The sequence below is a fragment of the Saccopteryx leptura genome, chromosome 6, assembly GCF_036850995.1.
Source record: "Saccopteryx leptura isolate mSacLep1 chromosome 6, mSacLep1_pri_phased_curated, whole genome shotgun sequence".
Lineage (NCBI taxonomy): Eukaryota > Metazoa > Chordata > Mammalia > Chiroptera > Emballonuridae > Saccopteryx > Saccopteryx leptura.
Genome location: NC_089508.1, coordinates 187248002 through 187275984, shown reverse-complemented (window position 1 = coordinate 187275984; position 27983 = coordinate 187248002). Strand labels below are relative to the sequence as shown.

The 27983-nt window shown below is 50.9% G+C and overlaps 2 protein-coding genes across 3 annotated transcripts in view; one reads left to right on the top strand and one right to left on the bottom strand.

Annotated features, from left to right (window-relative positions):
• The window catches only part of DOCK2 (dedicator of cytokinesis 2), a 401087-nt gene that overhangs the window by 88584 nt on the left and 284520 nt on the right, over window positions 1-27983 (bottom strand). For both annotated transcript variants that reach the window (XM_066342684.1, XM_066342685.1), the window contains exons 28-29: window positions 6506-6604; window positions 3679-3773 (exon numbers count right to left, since the gene is read on the bottom strand). In XM_066342684.1, the coding sequence (XP_066198781.1) occupies window positions 3679-3773; window positions 6506-6604 (194 nt within the window). The remainder of the gene's footprint in view (window positions 1-3678; window positions 3774-6505; window positions 6605-27983) is intronic.
• INSYN2B (inhibitory synaptic factor family member 2B) overlaps window positions 9042-27983 on the top strand; it is a 111302-nt gene continuing 92360 nt past the window's right edge. Inside the window, exon 1 of the mRNA XM_066342688.1 lies at window positions 9042-9180. The gene's annotated coding sequence lies outside the window, so the exon portion shown is untranslated. The remainder of the gene's footprint in view (window positions 9181-27983) is intronic.

The window sequence follows — 27983 nt, the reverse complement described above, 5'->3', positions numbered from 1 at the left end:
GAAGTGATACAAACAGATAAGTTATTACAATATAGAAATGGAAGGAAGGAAGGGAGGGAGGGAGGGAGGGAGGGAGGGAGGGAGGAAGGAAGGAAGGAAGGAAAGAAGGAAGGAAGGAAGGAAAAGGGAAGGGGAAGGGGAAGGAAAGGAAAGGAAAGGAAAGGAGGGAGGGAAGGAGGCAAGGAGTGAGGGAGAGAGGAAGGGAAGATGAAGGAAAGAGGAAAGAAGGAGAAGGAAGGAAGAAGGAAAGAAGGAAGGAAGAAGGGAAAAAGGAAAGAAGGAAGGGAGGGAGGGAGGAAGGAAGGAAGGAGGGAAGGAAAATAGGAAGAGAGGAATAAAAATATTGTAATGTACACACTAACTAAATGAAGTTTGCCTTGGCCACATGAATGAATGGAGCTTAGGCTGCCATATTTTTGAAAATAGTGTTCTGGGGAACACTGATCTGGTGCCCATTCTGCCTGTCCAATTAACATTGAAAATGTTCACTAACTAGTTGCATGACCTTGGGCAATTTACCTCTTTGGGCCTCCTTGAGCTGCCTGGGCTAATAAGCAGTTGGCATGTGTGTACAATGCACTTAACAAAATGAGCCTCACAAATGTACAGGATCAAGCAGTGGAGATTAAGAACGTGGGCTCCAGTTGCATTGGCTGCTCTGTTTCTTATTAGCCGTGCGACACTAAGTAAGTTACTCATCTATTCTGTGCCTCAGTTTGACCAAAGCCTAATGAAACAGCATATTTCATTATCCTGGCCACAGAGCTTTATGGAGGGGTATGTCGCCCAAGCCTCTGGAGACTATACTGGGACTTTGGCTGCACTTACTAAAGGACAGGGTTTTTCTTTCTACTCTGGTTGCTAATCCAACAAGACACATGTCTGAAACTTCTAGAGCCCATTTTCCCACATCACAAAGACAGCACCTGCCTGAGAGCAAAGGCAAGAGAGAAAATAGCAAAGGTAAGAGACACAGATTTCCTACAACATTGTTTGAGCGCCTAGATACATCCATGACTGAAGCCATCCATACCCGTGGAGTCTTTCAGTTGTCTGAGCCAATACATTCTCTTTTTCTTAGGCAAACTGGAGTAGAAGTTCTTTTAAAATCCAAATCAGTAAGAAATGCCCACTGTATACACAGATTCATGATACATATTTATGGAGGACGGCCTCTGTGAAAACACAGAGACGAACTGGATGTAGTGCTTGCCCCCAAGAAGCCTGCTGTCGAGGGGCGGAAACAGCCGTAGGCAGAGATCATGGCGGTGCAGTGGAGGAAGCGCTCCAATATGGACGTGAACAGAAATGCAGAGGAGGGGAGACATTCTGTTATCATGAGGGAGGACTAAAAAGGACACACGAAGGAGAAAGAACAGGATTCGACGGGTACTTTCACGCTGAGTTTGGTCTAGAAGGGAAGGGGAGTCATCGTTTATGCGAAGTCATAGAGTCAGAGTCCATGGAAACAGGAGATAACAGTGAACGGTTAAAAGTATCTGCAGTGTAGGGTGAGTCAAAGATGACTCACCCAGGTGCTTCATGTAATTTGGCAAAACCCCAAGCTATTGTTGACTGGCCGGCAGACAGAGCAGGGGTTCCCACGCAGTTCAGGGGCTGGCGGCTACCACAACACAAGACTGGGCATTGGCATGAGGTGTGACGAGCCACGTGCTTTGCTGAGCTTAGTGCACAAGGGGAGGACAACAGGGCACGAAACCAAGCAGGGGACCCTTTAGCGTACGGGGTCCTGTGCCGACTATACAGGTCGCATGCTCAGAGAGCTGGCCCTGACCCAGGGCTAGGGAGGGGCCTGCCTCTGATCCATCATGTGGCCTGGACCTAATTCCCACCACCACCGCTTTAATTGTTGCACAGCCAGCCTCCCTCCTGCTTGACGTGAACAGGAGAATCAGGTCAAGTGCAGCCCAGACTAAAAATTCTGACTTTTTTTTTGCTGGGCTGATTTTACTCTTCTTACCATAAACTTGAAAACACAGAGATTTCTTTTTTTTTTTCCTTGATAAACCTCTCCTCCCCTTCAGCAGCCTCTGACGCTGGCCCCAGGAGCACCACGCACAAGTGTACCCATCAAGTCCCACGGCGAGGCACTTAGGCATCCGGGGAGAGGAAGAGCAGCTTGTCGGGGACAGAGGCCAGCTGGGACAGAGTTGGCTCTTAGGGAGACATGAGAGAAACTCTCAGACTACATCCAATGACAAAACTATTCTACGTAAAAATGTCCACAGCCTTCCTTCCTCTCTTTCCCTCCACTACGGAGTCCTGCTTTAGCCTCCTGTCTTCCTCTTCTTCCACCCTCTCTGGATATTTCTGTCTTTGTAGCCAAGTCTTAGCTTCTGAGATACAGAACAAGAGTCATCGGCAGAGAGAGACAGATCTTGCAGCCAGTGTAAATAAAGGGTTTTCCAGGGCGAGAACCTGAAACAAACACAAGAAGCCGAAGGAAAGTGAGAGAGAAGGGCAGGAGGGGGAGCCAGGAAGAGCCAGGCTTAAAGGAGTCTGTGACTCGGAAGAAATCTAAGAACTACCGAGAGACAGAGGACTGGAAAAGGGAACCATTATAAAGTACCGCTAAGTGTTCTGATGGGAATGTCACTTGGCTGGAATAGTATTATTTGAGAGAAAGCATTAAAGACCAACATTGGTTATACTTACTTTTATTTAATTTTGTGTTGGGCCATGGGGGATCTGAGTTACACTTGAATTACACTGGTATTCTATGAGATGTTAATAGGTGCACACACAGAGACATACATACATGTGCGCCAATTGGTTCCACGGGCAAATAAAACCGTGACATGCTATCCTAAAGCCTCAACTGGAGCCTGACCTGTGGTGGCGCAGTGGATAAAGCGTCGACCTGGAAATGCTGAGGTCGCCGGTTCGAAACCCTGGGCTTGCCTGGTCAAGGCACATATGGGAGTTGATGCTTCCAGCTCCTCCCCCCCCCCCCGTCTCTCTCTCTCTCTCTCTCTCTCCTCTCTAAAATGAATAAATAAAATTTAAAAAAGCCTCAACTGGAGAAACAACGGTAGCATGTGAACGGCTCTGAGCAGTCCTGCAGCACAGAACTCCATCCCAAGCTGTTTAACCCAACACTCCCTCAACTTCTCTCACCATATGTCACAGAGTGGATTTTATTATTATATTGAAAAAAAAACAAAAACTAATATCACTTTAATAAGGCTGACCTTACGCTCTCCTGTTCCCAAGGCTAAGGGAAGGCTTCACAAACGAAGTATACTATTTTAACTGGCATTTGAAGAACGGAGAAGGTGAGGGAGTAGCCAGTTCGGTCTATAAAAAGGCATGAGGAGGAAAAAAAAAACCCGTAAGAACAAAAGAGATAAGTTCACGATGGGTGAGAAGTTTCCTGGGCTTTAAAAATAGAAAGAAAGGAGTTGTTATTCTTCAACTTCTTCTTGTCGGGGAGCACTGTCCCCACCTTACCCCTGCCGGGGCCCTTTAAGGGGCTGCTGGGGCACCTTCTTCCTGTCGGGAAGCACTGTCCCCACCTTACTCCTGCCGGGGCCCTTTAAGGGGCTGCTGGGGCGCCTTCTTCCTGTCGGGGAGCACTGTCCCCCACCTTGCCCCTGCCGGGGCCCTTTAAGGGGCTGCTGGGGCGCCGCGGCCGTCAGGAGGCGGGCGGTAGCTCACCTGTTCTGAACCATGCTCATGGCCATCCAGTCTACTGGATACACGTTCTTCCCAATGAGGTCCTTGAACATGATGAATGTCTCCATCAAGAAGTCCTGAAATAGTAATAAAAAAAAATCACACCTGTCATCTTGTTTTATAAGGACAGACTAAAAAGTGCCCAGATCCCGCCGGTTGTTTATAATAGTTTTCTTTATAATATTGTAGAGGGGCAGAAAAGGCAGGGGGCAGAGCCAACGAAGCCCATAGAAGTGGACTTTTAAATGGAAGCTCACGGTTGTTGACAGAGAGGCCGTTTCGCCAGTGTAAGAGGGATGGATGGACGGGAACGTGAAATGCACGACTGCTCTCAAAATAAAGCGCTATTAATTCTGGCTTTGGGAGGAAAGAAGTAAATGCAGGCATTGATGTGGCAATTTTATAATCATCTCTCCAAATATGTATTTGAGAGGGAAATAATCTTCGCTACATGATAGCACCTCAGGTCACTGAGCAAACAAACTATTAGCAAAATGAGCGTTGAATTAGCGGTGCTAGAAGCGCGGCCGATTGGGGGAAACCCGACAGGGACCTCCTCCCCTCTTCTTGCAGAGCTTCGCAGTGGACCTCACCACACCCCGTCAGATTCTGCAGGGGACCAAACTCGTTCTCCGTCTTCGGAGAACACAAATTCAAGAGCCATTTGAGTAGCCGAGGCCAGAATCACTGCCGGGAAGGACCCTCCTGATGAGGGGGAGGGGAGGAGGGTGGGTGGAAATGAACTCGAACAGCCTTCACCTGTAGAATTTAAAGTCCACAGGAATCCCATTCAGAGCTTTTCTTAAGCCACAGTTTTTAAATCAGTTTAATGGCAGAATTCACTGCTCAGAGAACATCTTACCTGGAACCTAAAATGTATATAAAGCAGGTAAGAGTAGAAGAGCTGGGGCTGAAATGTGTGTGTGTGTGTGTGTGTGTGTGCATGTGCGTGTGTGTGTGTGTGCGCACACGCATGTGCATTTATGGTAGAGGAGAATAAGGAGGGGGGGATATAATTCAAAAATCACTGCTTCATGCTGGATTGCAAAATTCTAGAAATAAGATCGGTTCCTTCCCAGCCATCTTTGCTTCTAGGGAAAGTCCCCGCAACGCATTTAAGTCCCAGATTCTGCATCAGCAGCTTCAAGACAGCACCTACCCCCAAGGGTCGCCGTGAGAAGGCGTGAGCACTGGTCTAGAAGACGCTTTGCACAGAGCCCGGCCCACTGCGTGTGCTCGCTAAGTGCGCGGGGACCATGATGGCGGGTATTGGTTTGCATCCTGGGTGTTTTCTGTGGAGCTGTGGGTATGGTCACAGACACATTCCCTTCCTGTGGGGACGAAGATGGCCCCCCGGCTCATGAGTGAGGTGATGGAACATGGAGGGAGGGCTGGAGCACAGGCTCACCCTCTGCCTCTGCCCCGTGTTGGCAGGAGGGCCGTGAGCCGGCAGAGAGAGGACCTATAACAGTGAGCAGTGACACCTGTGTCATTCTGTTGTGAGGTTTATATGAGAAAGTGTGTATGTTCGATAAATAAAAGCCCTCTTTCCTACCTTCCTTCCCACCTTTCCTTCCCTGAGGATCAAACATTATGAGCCTGGTCTTTTTATTTCCATGTCCCGAGACAGAGAGAACGTAATGGTGGGGGGGGGGGACCTCTGTTTCTAAGCTTTGATTTTGTTTTATATCCAGAAGGAGGTTCCATTTCTTGGCCATCCTACCCCAACAAGGAGAGTCTCTGCCCTGAATGAATGAAGGGTAGTAATTAGCTTCCTAATGGTTCCCTCCGCATGGGTCATTCTCCGAGGTTCGTCCAATTCTGGGGCCTTTGGTCTCTCCCAGGAGAGCTGAAAGTGGGTCTCTGGGAGCCGAACCCCTGAATATGGATGGCAGCAGCAAGGAGAGAGTGACAAGGTGACCACGCTGAGGACGAAGTGGCTGCTACACCCCCGGGACAGCCCAGGCTGGGCCCTATGTTGATGAAGTCATCTGCTACAGAAGCAGAGACCCGCAGGTCACAGGCCACAGGCCACAGGCCACAGGCTGCAGGCCACAGGCAGACCGTCCTGTAGCAAATGAGTCCCGAGAGGCCAGAAGAAGACAGGGGCTTAGCGTATCACCCTCCCCGACACGCCTGTTGTCAGAACGCAGCCCCAGCTGTCTCTCACTGAGCACTTCGTAGCGCAGAGCTGCTGTGCTCTCATTCAACCCCTTTACAGCCCTGTGACATACACGATATTGTCCCCACATTACAGACGGGGACCCCAAAGCCTGAGAGAGGTTAACCTGCCTGTGGTCACACAGCTAACCGGTGACAAGTCCTGGATCCAAACCCGAGACTGTGCGACTCACACATTCGTGCCCTCGAGCCCCCAAGTGTTCACGATTCATCAACAAATACGTGTTAAACCATATCTAGACCAGGCCTGCTGGATAGCTCTGCTGGTTAGAGCATCATCTCGAAGTGCAGGGGGTTGCGGGTTCAATCCCTGGTCAGTGCACATGCAGGGACAGCTTGATGTTCTTCTCTCTCTCTCTCTCTCTCTCTCAGTAAAATAAGTAAGTAAAAACTAGAAAACAAACAAACAAAACCATCTAGGCTAGACACTCAGGGCTCGTCTCTGGACTGAAGACGTGTCCCAGAGGACACATTCAGGCCCAATGGGAATGAGACATGGGAACCCTCGGTCCCGTTTGTAAACTCAGACACGCGCATACTCAGGTCCACAGTGGGAGCCCTCCTTGCCCTAAACTCTTGAGAAGCAGGAGTGTGACAGGCCTCCCTGACTAGCGCCCTACAGACTCACCACAAGCTCGTAGCTGGTCTGAAAGGTCTCGATGTAGAAGGAGTAGTGCTGGTCGCCCATCTGGTCCAAGATGGCCGTCATACACGCCACAAAGTGACTCTGTAAGGAACAAAGAGACACGCCATGAAATACTGGAGAGAGGACCGTGACATTCATCTTCTCCATTTCTTTGACTTCAGATGCCCCAACCATCGCAGGCAAGAATAATAATGGCCCCCAGGGATGGAGAATGTCTCCTTCCCAGATGATCACATTAAACTTCTCTATGAAGAAATGTCTCTTTCTGGCTCACTCATCATCAGCTCACTCATCCAAAAATCATTTTCAGAACACCTTTTATGTGCCTGCAACTGTAACAGAAGCTCCAGATATAGAATATAAGGCCCTACTCATTACGTCTCCTGCTGCTTGTATGTTTTGGGAAAAGAGCCCTGAGTTGGTGTCAGGAGATCCAGCCTCCATCAAGATCCTGCAGACAGTTTGACTTTCTTGTAAATAATCCTACATGTCGACCTGGAACACTGAGGTCGCCGGTTCGAAACCTTGGGCTTGCCTGGTCAAGGCACATATGGGAGTTGATGCTTCCTGCTCCTCCCCCTTCTCTCTCTCTCTGTCTGTCTCTCTCACTCATCTCTCTCTAAAAAATCAATAAATAATCCTACATGTCTAAGCACCAATTTTTTTCGTCTGTAAAGTAGCACAATCACCCACCCATATCTACCCCAAGAGGTGTAGCAGAAGAATCAAACGGCCCCTATAACACCTGGAATGGACTGAAGTTCTCTACAGGAGAATTGGTGGTTGGAGCCCCATGAATGAGCCAGGGAGAGGCTAGCAGCTACAGGGACCAGCACCTGTTAGGGGCCAGGGAGGGTAAAAGAAGTGAGAAGAGGTGGTTCTTGCTCCTGATCTAGTTGGGAAAGTAAGAGTAACATCCGAGAGGGAAATCAGCGTGAGGACTTGGAGACTAGGTGGGTCTGGAAGGATCTGTGGGCTCAGAGGAGCAAGAACCACACCCCTCCGTGTGCCAGAGTCTGCTCGCATGCACTTCCCTGCGTTTGCCCTCCCAGGTTTTATGAGGCAGTATCGGGGTGTGCTTTCCGTTTGAGGGAGTGTCTGCAAGCAGACTTTAGGGAGATCGGCTCTGGAAACCTGGTACAGGGAGTACGAACTACAAATCCACTGGAGGGGAGCAGGGGGAGGGAGGCCACTCGAGATTGACTCTTGCAAGATTCCACTGGGACTGCTATCTTGGCCAAAGTAGTCCCACCAGGCCTGGCCAAGAGTGAGGCTGTGGGAGATGGTCGCCTGGGTGACATAGAGGTGTCTCCTGGGGACCCCACTGTTAAAGGGTATCGGACCTCACGCACACCAGAGAGATGGGCCTGGAAATATTCCAGTGGAACCAAGAGAATGGGTTTGCTGTCACGAACTGCTGTCTTTGTTAAAGACACACACACACACACACACACACACACACACACACACACACGCTCCCTAAAACCAAAAAACTCTCCATTTCTTCATTTGTTAAAAAATATAAAACAAATACGAAATAAAAATAAGCTCCCAGATGACAGGTTTGCAGTCCAGTTAGAGGTGCAAGAACAGCCTAATGTTCCCAGGAAGGCCCTCCTGGTGGGATAGGGAGTCTTCCGCGAACCGGATGCTCCTGAAGTTCATGCTCCCCAAAGGGGCTCCCCAAAGACAGGGCTCCTCGTTGGCTTCCCGGTCCCTTCCCATCGGGACGCTGGGGAGAGTGTGCTCTCCTCTCAGTCGGCAAGGCCGGCTGTGTCATTAGTGGGGCTCAGCACAAAATGAAAATGCAGACTCCTCCTCGAAGAGGATTCCGAATATCAAGGCAGCCACAGGGCCCTTCTGAGCACCAGGCCAGCTCACAGGCCCAGGAAGCCAGCCCTGCCTGCTCGTGACCACCACACACACCGTAAACGTGCAGGAAACATGCACGCCGGCAGACAGCGCGCAGCGGGGGGCTCTGGGGAGCAGCACTGTCGGCCTCGTGTGTGTGTGTGTGTGTGTGTGTGTGTGTGTGTGTGTGTGTGTGTGTGTGTGTTGATGGGGGACTTTGACCTCTGCCCTGGGGCAAACAAACGCTCCCGGCCATCCAGGGAGTCAGATCCTCTCCCCTGCCCAGGCCCGCAGGGGGTGAGTGAGTTTGTGGAATTATCAGTCCCTTTCAAACCAGAGAGCACCACCAGCACTGCTAACTTAACCAGGTCCCACTTAAACCAAGAAACAGGCTTTATTTCTTGTTTATCCCTCTGGGCAGGCTGGGTGCCAGAAAGGAGAAATCTTTAGAGTTCGAGAGGAGTGTGTGTGTGTGTGTGTGTGTGTGAGACAGAGAGAGAGAGAGAGAGAGAGAGAGAGGCACTCATGTTTCCTCTACTCTCTCCATCTCCTCCCTTCCTCCAAGAATTCAGCCTGTGGCCGCTAGAGGTCTTTCCTTCTCACATGGTAGGCGCCGTGCAGTTTGCTCGGCTTTTTATTTATTCCTACGTGAGCAGACCCACTACACTTCTTGCATCTAAACAGTGAAGATTACAATAGAGAGGACTTATTATTCCCTCTTTTGGAGTAATTCTGCTGCTGGCCAAAGCCTGGCTCGCTTTGCAAGGGAAGGGGGGCTTCCTCTGCAGGTTACCCACTGCTTCAAGGTAAGAGATTTGAGTAGGTTTCATTTCTGTATGTGTGTGTGTGTGTGTGTGTGATCGGTGGTCCTGTGGGAGAAAATGCGACCGTCTCTTAGACAGTAGTTTACTTTTAAAGCTTTGGCTTAAATGATTCCTGGGATTGTGAGGTAGGTGTGTGTGTGTGTGTGTGTGTGTGTGTGTGTGTGTGTGTGTGTGTGTGTGTGTGTGTGTGGTGGGGAATTCACCATTGTCGGAGCTGCAGGCTGCCCCAAATGCATAGATCCGGAATGCCTGCTATTTCCAATGGCTTGATTTGAATTTGAAAGGGGGAAGAAAAAGCAAAAACCTAAACCTCAGCGCTCAAGTTCACTGGCATTACCCTGAAAAGGCTGTCTTGATTTAAGCCTTGTTTAGAGAAACTTCCATGCTTCGCTTTGGAAGAAAAATTAAAAGGGGTGTGTGGGGGGGCCCAGCCCCCATCTAGAGAAAGAGGGACCATTTTATGAGAGATACCATTTATCTTTTGCTAAGGACTGGCTCGGGGTGTCTCGGTTCACCGGTCAATCAGAATGACTCTTACCGGCTGGCCCATTCCTCCGTGCTAACCACCCAACCACATGGAAAAACCCGGCCGGGTGCCTCTCGGTAGTGCGATGTGAGTGAAGTTTGCACAAGTTACCTGCATTTGGCCGTTAATGGAAAATGACAGCGTCTCACTTCCGACTGGAAGCACCCCTTTATTTTCTACCAGGGCGTTCAGCCCACCTTAGTATCAGATCTGTCAGAAATCACACCAATGTGACTGATTTGTGAAATGGCATGAGACGCCAGCTGCAGGTTTGGATTTAGAAAAGGCTCCTCCAGTCATTTAAATAAAAAAAAAAAAAAAAGAAAAGAAAGCTCAGTCATGCTCAGCTAGAACGATGGAATAATATTACGCTTCTCTGACGTGTATCCCTTTCCCAGTACTATCCTCAACACGGTCCTCCACCCGCCTTTCTGCTTCCTGCCCCCTCCCCCTGTTCACAAGTTTGAGACCTGACTTCTGCATCTACCTTGTTGTAAATGCTCAGCAGCAGAGAGAGAGAGAGGAATTGGGGGCGGGGGCGATGATCAGACTGCATCTCTCCTAGCAACTCAGAGACTCCCAATGTTGGCATAGCTCAAACTTTCTAGTGCGGGAGCCCAGCCTCCCAGCCCCGTGAGCAGCAGGGGGAAAAGCCTTTGAATACTGCATGGGGAGCCGTGGGGTGGAGGGGTGCCCTGCGGTCCAGGCTGGTGAGAATCCCCCCTACCCCGGCCCTGGCAGAAATTTTGTAGTGGACATATATTTTAGCGACCCAGGCGTGAGGCGGCCACTCACCCACAGCCAAGCAGCATGCCGGATGGGAAATTATGGATGGGAAATTGCTTTTCTTAAAACGGAATACCAGGGGGACCTACATATTACATTCCGGGGAGAGAAACTGTATGCGAGACGCTGGCGTAAACCAGGCAGAGTCACCTCGACTCCTTTCGGGGTGGTTTAAAATGTAGCTAATGAATCACGGCGTGAAGAGACACAGTTTGAAACTAGGTCAAACGTGTAAAAATAAGTGTAATCATCGCAGGCGTTCAGCTGACGTGTTGGGGGGTGTCGTCTATTTAACGCCTTGAGCAGCGGGGCTTACTTCCCCGATGGAAGCCCCTCCAGCGACCCCAGACGATCGATCCTCTTAACTAATTCAGCCCGTCAGCATGTGGGGAGGTGCTGCACACCTGGGGCGGGGGGGGGGGGAGCTGAGCTCCAAAGGCAAAGGGTCAGGGTCTCTTCACTGTGCAATGACAAAGGAGAGGAAGAAAAAGCCAGTCTTGTGTGACTGGTATCAGTTAGCTGGGATACGAGGTGATTGTGATCAGGAGAGTAGCCCTCCCACCAGATCATTCTACTCCTCTGCATAAAAACAGCATCCTCCTCTTCCTCCTCCTCCTCCTCTTCCTCTTCTTCCTGCTCACCACCACCACCACCACCATCATCATCGTTATCACCACCACCATCATCCTACTGACATGGCCAATAGTTTTACAACACTCAACTTAAACGTCTCTATTTAACCAGCTGTAATGCAGACCCGCCCACACACCAGTCAGGACCCCTGCAGTGCCCCGTGAGCCAGGAAAAGGCTCCGGGCTTGCCCAGCCTTGACAAACAGACAGACCGAGAGAGAGGGGAGAGGCGTGGCAGCGGCCAAAGCGTCCTCCGCTCACCTCAGGTGAGTGGGGGGTGACGAGATCGCAGAGGGAGGAAAACAGCCAACTTCGGGAGCTTGCCACTTAAATGCCAATATTACTATGTGATACCAGCTGGTGACACGTTGCTATAGTAACTTCAAATAATGTGCTCGACCAAAATAAAATAAATTCTAGAAAGCACCAAGGAAAGTTTGCCTGCTGGGGGCGGGGGGCTCCCAGGGAGATGGAAAGTTCTACTCGGGACCATCTATTTCCTTCGGAGACTAACAGTGGCCGGTGCCACTTTGCGGTTGCTTTTCCATGTACCCCCGTGTCCGCCGTGCGGTTACATAACAGACTTTATTCTTGGACGGAGTTGGAGCTGGTTGTGTGGTGGATCCAGGAGCGGAGGTGGGAGGCTGTGGTGTCAGGTAGAACAGGGGCTCTCCAAGGCCTCCCTCCCCCCCAGGCAGCCCAGAGTGGCGGTTTGCAGTGGTGTCTGGGCAGCGCATGTGTTCCATCTTAGCAACCACCAGGTTCTGGGCCCCGTGCTAAGTGTTGAGGTGCAGCAATGAGCTTTAAAGAGCGCCAAAGAACTTACATCTGGTTCTCGCCGGGATGCAGGGCATCCTCAGAGCGGGCACCTAGGAGACAGGCGGCCTGAGTTCAAATCTCAGCTCTACCCCTTCCTAGCTGTGTGACCTTGGGCAGGGTCTTGTGCCTCAGCGCCCTCATCTATAAAAGGGGGGTAGAAATATTTCCTGTGTCAAACAGTTGAGGTGAGAATGAAACCAATTTGTGTTAAGCACTTAGAACCTAGAAAGCCCTCCATCATTATCAGCTATTACTATGACTGTCATTGTTGCTGACTCTGGTCCAGGGAAACTATGCCGATCGATCAGCTAACTGAAGCTCCTGACCTGGGCAGAGGAAAGTGATGGCTTCACCTAGCGGTGACTGTCTGTGGACACAGCAAGCGCTCCAAATCACAACGGGGGGCAAAGCGCGAAGTGTCTTTTGACTCTGCTGTTGGTTGACAACTTGCTCAGTGTCCGCCTGTTTAGTAAATCGAAAGTGTGTCTCTTGGAACAGAGCATGCTGGGAGGTTTCTTTTATTTGGGGATAGCTGCTGGCAGGTAGAAAGAGTGGCAACAGTGTCAAAAGCAGGACATCAGACTGTCTTCACTGAACACTTAGCCCCCCCCAGCCGTTTGCCTTAGGAGGTGTCCGTCTTTGCGCGCAGTGATGTTCTTTGGTTACCCAGGGAATCCTGCGGTGTGGTAGTGTTAACCAAGTCACCTTCCTTCAGGGTAACCTTCTTGATGGGCATGGATCCAGGGTTTTCCTGCGACCTGTTCCGCGACACAGGCACCACACCACAGGGAAAACAGAAGGGTGCCACTTGGATGCCGCGTACTCTGGATGTGCCCTGACACTCATGTGTACAACACGTCAACCCTTGTAGAGTGAGCTGTGTGCAACCCCGCCTGGCGCCGTGGGCATTCATGATGGATCAGTCCCCGAGCACTGCCAGGGCCAGAACTGCGGGCGTGCCGTCTCCTCAGAGAGCTGTCCTCACTGACAGGGAGCAGGAGGGAGAGGTGACAAGGCTGCTTTAAATCAAGGCTGGAAAAGGCACCTGAAGCTGTCACACCTTCTTCCTTTGAAGCTAACGCTCTCCGCGATCCTGGCTGGAGCTTGTGGCACGTGGCTGTGGAGTGGGGGGTGACTTTAAATCTTCCGGAGGACACTGTTCTCCGCGATCCTGGCTGGAGCCAGTGCACGTGGCTGTGGAGTGGGGGGTGACTTTAAATCTTCCGGAGGACACTGTTCTCCGCGATCCTGGCTGGAGCTTGTGGCACGTGGCTGTGCAGTGGGGGGTGACTTTAAATCTTCCGGAGGACACTGTGGGATGTCTAATCCCGAGGGGAAGAGGGGGGCGGGCAGGTTCCATTCGTGCGTCATCTCACTGATTCACCTCGACAACCTCAGGAGGTCAGCTCTATGGCCACGTTGCAGATGAGGAAAGGGAGACGCACGGAGGTCCAGCAGCTTGCCTAGACCGGGCGTCGGGAACCTATGGCTCGCGAGCCCGATGTGGATCTTTTTTTTTTTTTTTCCACTTATTTTGTTTTATTGAAATGAGCACATAACGAGGATTATTGCAATAAAACATTTCGTGGGCCACCAGTGCCCCTAGATCCCAGGTAGGCAGTGCGGATTGTAGATGACAGCCAGCTCTCTACAGGAAGACACTTATGCCACTTTAATCTGTACATACTGGTCACCAGTTCTGTTGTTGTGGCTCCTCAGAGTCTTTCTACTCAATTATTACATTTTTTTTAATAATTTTATTTTTAATGGGGTGACATCAATAAATCAGGATACATATATTCAAAGATAACAACTCCAGGTTATCTTGTCGTTCACTTATGTTGCATACCCATCACCCAAAGTCAGATTGTCCTCTGTCACCTTCTATCTAGTTTTCTTTGTGCCCCTCCCCCTCCCCCTTTCCCTCTCCCTCTCCCCCCTCCCCCCTGTAACCACCACACTCTTATCAATGTCTCTTAGTTTCACTTTTATGTCCCACCTACGTATGGAATAATGCAGTTCCTGGTTTTTTCTGATTTACTTATTTCACTTCGTATAATGTTATCAAGATCCCACCATTTTGCTGTAAATGATCCGATGTCATCATTTCTTATGGCTGAGTAGTATTCCATAGTGTATATGTGCCACATCTTCTTTATCCAGTCATCTATTGATGGGCTTTTTGGTTGTTTCCATGTCCTGGCCACTGTGAAAAATGCTGCAATGAACATGGCTGCATGTGTCTTTACGTATCAATGTTTCTGAGTTTTTTGGGTATATACCCAGTAGAGGGATTGCTGGGTCATAAGGTAGTTCTATTTTCAGTTTTTTGAGGAACCACCATACTTTCTTCCATAATGGTTGTACTACTTTACATTCCCACCAACAGTGTATGAGGGTTCCTTTTTCTCCACAGCCTCTCCAACATTTGCTATTACCTGTCTTGTTAATAATAGCCAATCTAACAGGTGTGAGGTGGTATCTCATTGCAGTTTTGATTTGCATTTCTTTAATAACTAACGAAGATGAGCATCTTTTCATATATCTGTTGGCCATTTGTATTTCTTCCTGGGAGAAGTGTCTGTTCATGTCCTCTTCCCATTTTTTTATTGGATTGTTTGTTTGTTGTTGAGTTTTATGAGTTCTTTGTATATTTTGTATATTAGGCCCTTATCTGAGCTGTTGTTTGAAAATATCATTTCCCATTTAGTTGGCTTTCTGTTTATTTTGTTATCAGTTTCTCTTGCTGAGCAAAAACTTCTTAGTCTAATGTAGTCCCATTCATTAATTTTTGCCTTCACTTCTCTTCGATGTGGCTCTTTTGATGGCTGCACCTGGCTCGCAGATAAAGCTTTAATAAAAAAAATATAAAACATTCTCATGTATTACAATCCATTCATTTCCTACCGCTCATGTTCATGGTTGCGGGTGGCTGGAGCCAATCACAACTGTCCTCCGGGACAGCACCAAATTTTTATTGGATAATGCGTCACGTACACGGGTCGTTATATGGCTCTCACGGAATTACATTTTAAAATATGTGGCGTTCATGGCTCCCTCAGCCGAAAAGGTTCCCGACCCCTGGCCTAGACAGAGACTTGGTATATGGTGGGTCAGGGATTAAATGTCGGGTCTTTCTGACTCCAGACCCTGCGCTCTTTCCACACACCCACCCTGCCTCCCGGGCCAGCACTACTGGCTCCACGGGGACAGAAACGTCCGTCCACTTATTCATAGCGGGGTTGCCAGAACCTAGAACTGAACTTGCACACAGTGTGGGATCGATAACCATTTGCTATTATAGATGAGAGACTAAATTTATTATAATGTTCTCCATCTCTGAAAGAATGCTGCGGGGACCCCCCCCCCACACACACACACACGAACTATGAAAAATTAGGGTCAGGTGTTGCTTTAGGAGAGGCCAGAAATGAAAGGATTTTGTTCAACTCTGAGTGTACTCCATCTTAATTCCATATGTTTGATCAAGCCAGAGTGAGATCATTCTTTCACACCTATTGTTTAAGCGTCTATTATGTTCCAGCACATCTCAGATTACAAGGGGTTTCTTCCTCAGGAGCTCATATTCTTAAGGGCCAGGGATGGAGAAACATATCGTAAGAAAGTAAATACTCAAGTAAGATCATTTTAGACAAGTGGATATATCTACTACTCATAAAATATTACAAAGCCATGAGATAGAGTGAAGGGGAAAGGGACCTGTTTTTCAAGTGGGGAGACAAAGGCGGCCTCTTAGAGAGCGGATGTTTTAGTGGAGATCTGAATGATGAGAGCTGGTCATGCAGGAATCTGACAGAACAGCATTCCGGGGCACCCGAGCAGCAGAGGCAAAGGCCCTGAGGCAGGATGTGCTTGGGGTAACGGAGGAGCCGCGAGGAGGCCAGGATGACTGGAAGGCATGAAGCGAGGGAAGGTGCAGTATGAGCTGAGGTCAGAGACAGGCGGGGGCCAGACCCTGTGGGGCCCCGTGGATCAGAGGCAAGAGCTTGAATTTTCTTCCAGGTGCAAAGGGGAGGCGATTCGGATTCTAAGAAGCTCAGCCTGGCTGCTGTGTGTTTTAAAGGTCCCTCTTTAAGGAGGCGTTTTTCACGTCTTAGTGCCCTATCCCATCTCCAAGCCCCGACCCCGGGGCTGCTCCTGGGGCCGCGGACCCATGAAAAACGCGAGTTATGTGTTCAGTGTTGCCTCTTCCTGTGCATGGCAGTCTCACGCTCCTCAGCAGAGAGTTTCTCACTAAGTGATTATTCTAGAGGAGACTCGGGCCCTCCTTGGGGAGGCGTGGACGTGGGTTCTGGTTTCACTGGGTTTGTTGCCCTGTTGTTCGGAGTTGAATGGGGGCAAGGGGGACTTCTCCGGCCCTTCCCAGTCTCTGGTTAAAGCCTTTCAAGTCCCTGGGACCTGAGTAGCCCGCTTACCAGCGGAGTGGCTGTCATTCAGGACACCCTAGTTTTTAACCGAACAGGTGATTCCTCTAAATGTTCTAATGACATCGGTGGGGCGGGGAGGGGGGGGGTGGGGAAGTTCACGCCTGTGATTGCAAGAAGAACGAATGGCTTCAGAGACGAGGCTTCACCCTAGGCACATACACCAGTGATGGTCTCCCCAGCTTCCCGCTGGGTGCCTCGGGAGAGTCTGCGCGGAGAAGTCTGTTCTGAGTCCCGAGCAATCTGGTGTTGTCCTCAGCTCGCATCTCCCTGGGGGGGATCAGAGCAGGGAGAGGGGTCCCGGGAGGATGTGGGCTCTGGATGAGGCTCCCAAGCAGCCCTTCGCCTTCTCCTGCGAACATGTGCACCCAGGTTACACACGGCACCAAGGCCAACCGTCAAGAGGAAGAGGTGTTGCGATAGGGTAGAGGCGACGTCTCAGGCGGGAGGCACCGTGGGCTACAGGACAACACCAACTACCGTTTCAAGGGCACAGTGTGCGTCGGCAGCCTGCTGAGCCCTCTCTGTATCCACCACTCAGGACTTTTCACCGGGTGGTGGCTAGAGAAGAAGAGGACTGGGAGGAGGAGGGCTGATGTTAGTTGGACATCTCTGCGTCAGACGCTGTGCTAAAAACGTACGCCGACGGTCACAGCGGGCACCGGTGGCTGAGCACTCGCTGTGGGACAGGCGCTGTCCATGCTTCCTCGCATTGAGTCCCCCCAACCTCCAGCCAGTGTTGGTAAAAACCGCGTGTGCTTTACAGATGAGGGGACGGAGGAGCAGGGAGGCGACAGGACTTGCCGAGATCGGCTTGACTCCAGAATGCATTTGATCTCCTTCGGCAACATAAAAAAGACCATTGTTTTGTAACCATGATATCATCTTCATGTGAAAATGAAGCATTCCCGTGAAGAAGGGAAAAGGGCATGATGGTTCTCCGTACCACACACACACCCCCTGCCTAACCTTAACTATGAATCAATGCAATTCAGAAACCTCTAAAATATTAAGGTAGATTCTAGGCATGTCTCGTGCCTATATAGAGAAAAAAGGACAGATGGAGAAATGGATGGATACATTGATGGATAGATGGATGGGTGGATGGGTGGATGGGTGGATGGATGGATGGGTGGATGGGTGGATGGGTGGATGGATGGATGGATGGGTGGATGGATGGATGGATGGATGGATGGATGGATGGATGGGTGGATGGATGGATGGGTGGATGGGTGGATGGGTGGATGGGTGGATGGGTGGGTGGATGGATGGATGGATGGATGGATGGATGGGTGGGTGGGTGGGTGGGTGGATGGATGGGTGGATGGGTGGATGGATGGATGGATGGATGGATGGATGGGTGGATGGGTGGATGGATGGGTGGATGGGTGGATGGATGGATGGATGGGTGGATGGGTGGATGAGTGGATGGGTGGATGGATGGATGGATGGGTGGATGGATGGATAGATGGATGGATGGATGGATGGATGGGTGGATGGGTGGATGGATGGATGAAGCTAGTTTGGCAGATGATATAAGTGTATAGATAACTTGATAAGGCTAGACACACAGCTACATAGACAAGAGCAACCCTCTTAACAACTATGCTTTATGGCGTATAAGTCTCCCATGACTTTAAGCTCCACTGAGGATAACCTCTCCATTTTCAGCATTGCTTGGGGCTTTGAAGGTCAAGAACAGTCCAGTGTGAGACATGAACACCACATATCAGGACGTCTATCTATCTGGTTTCCCATAGAAGCAGCCTCCTGACACACCCCGGAGACAGCATCCTAGCTCCTGGGGTCAAACCCCAGCTCTCCTGGACATAGTCTGGGGCTTTGGGCAAGTGGCTTTCCCTCTCTGAGCCTCGGTCCTCTGACCTCTGAAACAGGGGTCACAGGGCACGCCGCCTGTAGGACTGTCGTGGGGACAGAGAGGAGGGCGGGTCCCGGGCGGAGTCCGGCAACCGGTGGCACTCAGCCGGCCTTGTGGCCACGCTCAGCCTCAGCCCCTGTCCACCCCCCTGGGAGCCGCCTGTTGATGAGTGGGGGAAGGGCAGAGTCAGCTTCTGGTTGACTCGTGGAGGACGATTTAAAGCTCCCTGCGGACCTGGAGAGCTGCTGTGTGAAGGATGATTTATCCCCGCTCGGCCTGCCTCTGTCTCCCTCTGCAAACCCTCCAGGCTGAGAGGAGTGTGGGGCAGGCAGACAAACACACGTGTGGACACCTGGGCAGCCAGGCAAGGTCGTGTTCAGGAGAGATGATGACTTTGTGGATGGAAGTTGACCCCTCGTGCTCCCTTCATGAGGGATAAAGAATGAAGAGGGTCTCTCACACCATGTTCTAAACTTCAAGCCCTACTTTCCAACCAGGCCTCCTGTAGCCCCTCCCCCGCCTCCCCACGTAGGTCTCGTTGTTCCTGCTGCTAGTGGTCCACCGTCCAGCACACCCAGGGACCAGGGCCCGACGGCTGCTTGCCGCGTGTGTGCGGAGGCACAGCAGACGTTTACGGAGGCGGTCACGGGCCATATTGGGAGTGGCAGACCGGAAGGGTCCGGCGTGCCGGGCCGAGGGCTTTGAGCCTCAATGGGTAGGCAGTGGGATGACACACAGGTGTCCGCCGGCCTGCCCGGTGGCCTTCTCTGCTGACAAGGTCCTGAGAACTAAAGGGAGCTAGCTACCCAGGTCCTTGCTCTCTTCATCTCGATAAAGGGAGCACTATTTCATCCGGTAACAGTACAAACCAGCAGGATCATCATGCTCCGGCTTTTATGAAGCTGATCGCAGCGATGAGAAAAATCCCGCGGAGCTGAACTCAGAGATAACTGTCTGAGATGAAGCTGACTCGAGGCTTCACAGTGATGAGCCCCTGCAAAGCCCTTCCGGGTAGAGCATCGCCGCTGATGTTGTTTGTAGGAAAAACAGAAAGCACAAACCCAGAAGGCTCAAGGAGGAAAGGGCAGAAGGGCGTGGAGGTCGTTCCTGGGGCTCCTGCCTGGCGGACCCCCGGCGAGAACACTACCTCCTGCTTCCGGTCAGGCCTGACTCCTCCTCTGGCTCTATCCTCTCTGATCCGGGGATGACACCGCATTGATTTATTGGTTTGCAATTTTCCCAGTGACATCATACTCTTTTTTTTTTTTTTTTACATTCTTTCCCTCTGCTCACCTCCCTCCCTCCTCTTAAATTCCCATTTGTCCCCCTTTCTCTTCCCTGTCCTTTGGAATGGCAACAACACCTTCCAATTACCACCAGCTGCAGTCCGCATGAGCTGCCTGCTGACTCCCTCTCCCCGTCATCATTAATAAAGGTGACACTGCTGCCTGGCAGGAAGGCAGGTCCGCCCCCACCTGCTCCACCCCCTGCCTTGGACAGAGAGAGTCCCCGCCTTGGACGCTTTCTTCCTGCACCCAGCTCCCACCGCTCTGCTCTGCGCTGCACTCAATTAAAGGAAAATCAGGTGACACAAAGGAAAATGCCATCAGGAGAGCCGGCCCGGTGGCATCCAGACAGGGCAACTTACTACAGCCCGTATCTACTAATTCTATCTAGAAGAGAAACAAGATGTCACTATGGCCTGGACTGATTTGTTCTTTAACACCCCGTCTGACTTTCTCACCCCGGCAGACCGGAGGCTCTCCTGGCCAGAGTCTAATCAAAGTTACAGCTTAGAATTAGAGAGTTGATGGGAAGTGTGATTCTTGGGGGGGGTCCTTGCAAGCCAGCCTCTTTGTAACACAATCGGGGAAGCCATGGACCAGAGAGGTTAAGTGGTTTCCTCATGGTCACACAGCCTCTGAAAGTGGCAGAGTTGGTACTAGAATCCAACAATCCTGACCACAGTGTTAAGACAACACAATTCCCTCCTGCCTGCAAATGCTGACCCCCAAGCCTCTTACTTCCCTACAAACAAAAGGACGGGTTTTTTTCCCCAGTCAGTCCGATGGTTGCCCATTATACCCAGAATGAATGGACCTCAACTAATAAAGAAGGGGGACGTTTGAGATGCACAGTCTTCTTTATCTTCCTTACCACATAGGTTTCCAGATTTGGGGAAGAACAACAAGCCATTGAGCACTAATTTCATCTTTGAAAAAAAAATTAAATGGGTGTCTCTATTACCACTGTTCATTCCTGCTTTGATCTATTAGGTTCTGTGCCCGGCATCCCGATCTGGTTAAGAACATCAAATTAGAAACCAAACGATTGATCACTGAAGTCACTCTGCATAATGAAAATCATCTCAACGTGTGTTTCAGGAGCCTCGCGGCAGGAACAGGGGGGTGTGGGCAGCCTTGCTTACGTCACCTTGCCCAGACATCCTCAGACTGGCAGCGCACACGCCTCACAGAGCCCACGGAGAGCTTTGTTAGGCCAGCAGTGTTTTTAAAACATCGGACTTTTTTTGTGGTCAACATTTAAATATCAGAAGCTATTGCATGAAATTCTGGATTTTCGGATTCTCTTAGATATTGGGAAAATCTGGTGGCCAAGGCCTGGCTCTGTTCTTGGGTAACCGACTCGCCCTGGTTTGCCCAGGACTTTCCTGCTTTTAGCGTTGAAAGTCCTGTGTCTGAGGAAACCCTTAACAAACTGGGACAGGTGGTTACCTTACTAGTTCTTTTATGTCCCTGCCTGGTCCCTGTGGGCATTTGCACGTATGGCCTCTTTCTCACCGCTTCCTTCCTGCCCTCATGTCTCCCCGGGAAGACATTCAAGACTGCCCACCATCTGAATCCTGTTTCTCCCCCCCCCCCCCCCACCATACCATCTACTCTAAACTTCTCTTCACTCCCTTGGCATTGCATAAACCATGAGTACCTTCATTTATACACCCTGAAGTCCAATCCATTTTTAAAGATCCATGCACATGCCGTTCCCTCCTCTAGGAAGCCTTCTCTGATTCCGCCTGATGTTCTTCTGCGCTCAACAGAACTGGGCACTCTCTCTCTCTGCTCCGAGAACACTCAATCCTTTCTCCTGTCATTGTCTTCATCACCATTCATACAGCATCAGCTGAGTAGACTTTGGGGGTGGTCTTTCTAAGAACTTGGAAGGAGTCAGAATGGTGATAACGTTGAGAAGTGTAAAAATAATGAAACTTAATTTGAAGGCCCAGTCTCTCCGCAGCTGTGAATCTTACACAGTTTATCAAAACGAAAACTGAAAAGCATCCTACAAGTACCCATACCTACTCCATGGCAATATTTAGCATTCCAAAATCCAAGAACAGCCGGGTCTCCTGAGTACTGACATCCAACACTCCTTTGCCTGTAACATGGAGTCGTAATCGCATGTCCGTGTGTCTGTGTCCTCCGCTGGCCCTGGAGATATGGGCAGGGACCTTTCTCCATATCCTGTACCTGTACCCTCAATGCCTGGCACGTGGACAGTGCTTAGTGAAAAGTTACCCAGATGAGTGAGTGAACCCTCATGGCAGAGCCTGGGAACTCGGTCTCATTTTCTGTGCTTTTAAAGAACAATGGTCTTCTCAGCTGTCCCAGGTCCCACAGGGCCTCTGTTGGTTAGCTGACCTCCTTGAGCCATATCATGAGCTAGAATAAGCAGTCTGGGATTGGCATCAAGCTGTCATTCTTTCGGTCATTTCTCATAAGGTCATAAATTATAAAGCGTTGACAGCCTTCCGGTCTTTTCTGGTAAATAAAGAGCTTTCCAGGAGTCCAACTTCCTACTGGACATTTCCCTTGGGACACCCCGTCGGCAGCTCATAATAAACATGTCAACAGCCTTCCTCCCCTCTCAGAGCCCCCCCCCCCCCGGCACTCCTGCTCAGAACTAGCTCGAGACAAGAGTCTGGCCACAGTCCTCCTTAATCCTGCTCTCTCTCTCTCTCTCTCTCTCTCTCCTCTCTCTCTCTCCTCTCTCTCTCTCCTTTCACACTCCATAAATCACCAGGCCCTGGAGTTTTAGAACTCCATCTTCCATGTGTTCATTTCTCCGACCCCCACACTCACTGCCCCAGCCGAAGCTACCAGCATCGTGACCTGGGTGACGGCCACCACCCCCTAAGTCCAGCATCGCGACCTGGGTGACGGCCACCACCCCCTAAGCGGTCTCCTGCCTCCCACTCTGCCCCTCTCTCACCTCCATATTGCAGCCACAGTGTCATCTTACTAGAATGGAATGAGACCAATTCTCGTTCCTGCTTAAAATCTTCCGTGGGTCCCGACTAAACTGTTAGAGACAAATGCAACCCACTCAGCAGAGGGTGCAGGCCCTGCCCGACCGGGCGCCTTTTCAACTTCGGTTCTGACTTCCTCCAGCAGGCCGCACAGAACGCGTCCTAATTCCCTCCAACTCACTTACCCAGATCGTCCTCTGATCGCCTCTGACAGCCTGTCCACGGTGTTCCCAGCTGCAGCGTCTGCGTGTGCCCCCACACGCGCACGCGCACACACACACAGACACACACCTCCCTTTAAGAATCTGCCTTGTCACCTCTCCTGAACTTCAGGTGTCACATGTGAAATCACATCCTCCAAAAAAGCCTCTGGGACTCTCTCCGCCCCCAGCTAGATCGGGGGCTCTTCCCTGAGTTCTCGCGTCCCCCTAATCGTCCCTGACGGCACGCACGCAACAGTTTTCAGGAGTCCTCTCCTTATCTATCGATGCCTTAGGACCGTGAAAGCAGAGACCGGGTCAGGGTCCTGGTTTCTCTTACCTCTTCATCTGCCATGGAGTACCTGGTTCACCAGTAGGTCCTCAACAAATATTTGCTATTTGCTCAACGAATAAATAGATCTATGGTCTCAGGCGGAAGACTAAATGGGGCGCAGGTTGGGAGGAGACTGAAATGGCTGGCACTGATCTGGGTCGGCTTGGAGGGGGACACACAGATGGGCAAAGGGCTCTGTTCTAACTAAACAGTTTTCCTGCCTGTCGTGGAAAGCAACTTCCTCACTGTGTGAGGGCTTCAGCCTGCGTGGGAAGATCAGCCTTTGGAATCCTGGCCACTCCTTCTGGCCTCGTGTCCCACGGACTCTGTAAGGAACCACACTGGGCCCAGAATGAGGAGAACTCGGTTCCAGTGCCCGTCCTGTCTCTTGCTTCCTGTGCGTCCCGGGGCAGGTCACTGTCCCTTTCTGGTCTCCACCTCTTAAACAAGACTACGAAGCCAGCTCCTTCCACTCTGAGGGAGGGGACACGGAGCCCCCCCCCACAGCTGAACTTGCACCCTGGCTCCCCTGTTTCTTACTGTGTAGGCTTCTGTAAGTAATGCTGACTCCGTGGGGATCTTAGGTAGAATAAATGTGGTCCCCTTCCTTAAGTGGATAACACAGTACTGCTCACAGAATAAGTGCCCGATTAATGCTTACAATTAGGAGTGTGGGCATGCCATATGGCTAAGTTATCCACAGTTATAAGTTAAAGCTACATGGAAACTGCTGAGATTTGGTCTCTTCAACTCAGAGTCATGTCGAGCTCACCCGCCCCCCAGAAAAGATGATTGTACGTATTTTCAGCCCCCTATCGCTTTAAAACGAAGCATCCAGCACAACAAACATATGTCATGATTAAGACAATGAGCGCTCACTGCGCTGAATCAAGCCACCAATAATGCTTTTACCATAAAGGGATAATATTTTCATTTTGGAATTTTAAAGCCCTTACAACTTCAAAGCATGATCTCTGGCACGCTGTCTGGTCAAGCCTGGTGGGGTTCTGTGAAGGAGCCCTTCCCTGCCCTTGTGACGTCAGACGATGTCCCCTGAGGCCCCCCCCCAGGTCTCGTTTGAGGCCCCAATGTTCTTGTTGGTGAAAGAGCGTGAAGATGCCTTTCCAGCGAGTACCCTGTGCTCCTGGGACCCTCCTCCATCACAGGGACCATGTGGACTGTCCCCTTTCGCAGCTGTGCGAACAGGGAGGCACACAGATAGTGGGGGCCAAGAGGACAGAATCCTAGTCCTAACTTTGTCATCTGTAAATTGGGTGATCTTGGATGAAACCTCTTAGTCTCCCTTGGCCTCAATGTCCTCATCTGTAAAACAACAAAGGGGCCTTTTACTAAAAGTAAAATTGGTATCTGAAATGAGAGAGATTGGGCCCCTTCCTTTCTTGTTCCCTGGATGAGTCCGGGATTGGGAGCTACGGTTCCCACACTTGACCGCACGTTAGCATGGTCTGCCATCCCATTCCCCAGACATCAGGATTCTTAATACTACCCTGGGGTGAGTCCAACGGGCAGCAAGCTTTGGCAACCACTGCGCTTAGGGAGTCGGCATGGCCGCACAGACAGAACCCAGATGGGCTGCCCGGACTCCAGACTGGCCACCTGCCTTAAACAAGCTGCTCAGGAAGTGAGACGACGCACGGCCTCTGGCGCCTTGCGACTCAACTGTGTAGTCTGTGGACCAGCAGCCTCGGGGGCGCCAGGAAACTTGTTAGAGAGGAAGAGTCTCACTCAGGCCCCAGTCCAGACTGGACTAGTCAGCATTTGAGGCTATGAAGAGTCCCAGACGGACAGGAAGCCATTGAAGCTGGAGAAGCACCGCTCTGGCCCTCAGAGCTGCTCAACCACAGGCGCCTTTTGTAACCTCCTCATCCGTCCTCCTTCTCATTCATAAACCGCTCCCTCAGCACTGGCAGACCACGGGCAGGGCGGGATGCTGGGCCCTCGCAGGGTGACTGGCACATAGTAGGACTTCGGCAGATGTTTGGCGATGGAATGAATGAACGGATGGATACAAACGGGAATCAGACCTGGCCCCTGCTCCCCAAGGAGCTCCTGGTCCAGGAGGGACATGAAGGCATGAACTCCACTATCCAGAACGGAGTGACAGTAATGAATGAGGAAGGCTCTCCTTCATCTGCACACCCGCAATGTGGCAGACACATGCTAAGCAACAGACTCGCACCCTCCGAATCCTCATGACGACACGGGGCGGGGGGTAGATGCCCTTACTGTCTGCCTTTAGGAAGGAGAAAGCTTTGGCACAGAGAGGAAACCTAGCTTGTCTAAAACTATACTCAGCAAGTACCTGGCACCGAGATTTGAAGGCAGGGCAGCCGGTCACGGTCGCTCGTCGGGACTGCCTCTGGGAGAGGAAGCGCTGGGGGCATTTCCACTTCACTTTGGCTCTGGAGGGCAGCCCCGTCCCCAGGTGCCCTGGGGAGAGGCAGCAGGGGGCCCTGCAGGCAGGGACACCTCCGGGTTTCTATTTCCAGCGGGAGGGCCAGGCCGAGGGCTCAGAGCTCCTGCGGGCTGCCCGGGGGACACGGTTCACCACATCTAGCTACCCGGCTCCCGCCTCTCTCCTGCCACTTGGATATTTTACTTGCAAATGCATTCTGCAGTGGCGCCAGGCTGCTCAATGACAAGTCCAGGCGACAGAGAGGAAAATCATTGTCTGAACTTGGGGGCAGGAGCGGAGCGACTTTCTGAATATCATCGCCTGCTGAGGAGCAAGAGGCCAGGAGTCCCAAACCAGGGGTCCTGAGCTCCAGGCTGGGGAGGAGTTGCAAACAAGGACAGGCCCGTGTCACCTGGGAGAAAAGATACCTCTGGCTCTTCCACTGAGACCAAACACGAGTTTCTGAAAAATCTGTATCGGCATCACGTTTCGGTCAATGTGATTTTATCGTCCAACATGAGACGGTGGGTGTGGTGTGGCAATGAATGGACATATGTGTATACTTCTGCTTCCACTCTCCCTGCTGCCTCCATGGGGGTCGGGGGACTCTTGTGCCCTCCCCGGGAGTGCGGTTCACACAGCCCGAACAGCAGCAGCGCATCACCTGGACCTCATTTGAAGGGCAGATCCTTGCCCCGCCCCAGACGCGCTGACTCGGAGCCCCGGAACCAGCGGCGCAGTGATCTGCGCTCAACGAGCCTTCTAGCGGCTCTAATGGGGGTAACCGGGAAGCCCTGTCGCCTTAGAGAGCTTTGAGGCAGAGCAGCTCCAGGGAGCCCCTGCGCCCAGAGGGAGCAGGAGGGACACGTGGTGCTGAGAGGGAGGAGGAGGCAGGAACTGAGAAACTAAAAAAAAATAAAAAATTTGAAAGGTGACAAAAGATTCCCAAGACTAGGAGGGCGGGGGTGGGGGGGGCAGGGTTGCGGTTCTGAGTAGCCAAGATGGATAACGCCTGCCCTTGGCGTGCATACCCAGGTGAGAATCTAGTAAACCTTTCCTCTTCCCAGACCGCACCTGGTCAGGTGATGGTTGTAGAACTCCGCCCAGGCAGGTGCAGGTGTGTGCCCTGACCGGGAATCGAACACGGGATGTCCCAAACTGAGCCATCAGCCAGGGTCAGATACACATTTATGCACCGGCTTATCTAGTGATTGCTTCCTTTCCTCGGTGGGACTCCTTAAAGGCAGAACCAGGTCTGCCTCGTTCACTATTAGCTTCCCAGCACCCCACGCAGGGTCTGAATATATAAGATGAGCAGTAAATATTTTTTGATTGAACTCATGTTTAAATGATAAACATTATGCTCAGCGTGCTATGCTTACTCTTGCTCTGTTGTTAGAGTGGATTAGCTAATAAAGGTGAGACAGTCCCCTGATGTAAGGCAAGACTAGGCAATTCAATTTAATTCTGTTCAGTGCAGTTCAAGTCAGTTCAATTATATTCAATTCATTTTAATTTAATGAAACAGACCTTCACAGACACAGGAAATCTCACAGCCCGTGTGCCAGGTGAGGAGAAAACCACTGATAAAAACTATCCATTCCCTGCCCTCAAGGGGCTCCCCTTTTACTGCTCCGTATCTTGTGACCATTGACAATTGTCAGAGACACGACTGAGCTTCCCTAACTCAGGAAATTGCACTCAGACAATTGGTAGACCTGAACTGAATCTCAAGGCCGCCACGTACCAGTGCGTGGGGGTGGCCGGTGACAGTTACGGAGGTTTAAATACTGCACAGGAGCGCGGGAAGTGAATAATGAGACGATGACCAAGAATGCTGAGTCTAACGCCTCGCCCTCCGGCACTGGTCAGCTCCTGTGACTCAACGTCTTCCATCCATAATGACCTCATGTTCCTGTCCAATCGATTATTTCTCCCCTCTCTTCTATTGTGTCTGGAGTATATGAGATTTTAGCCTCCTCACTTCCCGAAAGATGGTGAGATGGACATCAGGTTAAAACACAAGACATATTATCAATGTCCTGACGTGAGTTCATCCATTATAAGAAGCAGAAATAGTGATTTTTCGGGCACCACCGCTGAGCAGACATAAATACCCAAGGACTTGGTCTGAGTTCTCTGGCAGCTGAGGCAGAAAGAAAGGGAAAATACATCAATTTACACAGTTTTAATTTTCTGACACGGACTTGGGAAGTACAGCTTTCTGCGGAGGCCACGTTATTGGCTCTTCTGTAACGACACACTGGCAGAATTTATCACACGTCCTTTACTAAAAGACTTAGAAGAGAAGCAGGGTAGACTTTAGCTTAAAATCAGCTTCACAAAACGCAGCAAACGCAGCTCAACCTTGTCCTCATAACCACCACCCCAACAAAGGCAATTCTTTGAGAGACCGAGAGCGTGGGATCCAACACTCTGCCTTCTGATGATCCAGCTTCATCTGGGTTTAATTTCATTGAA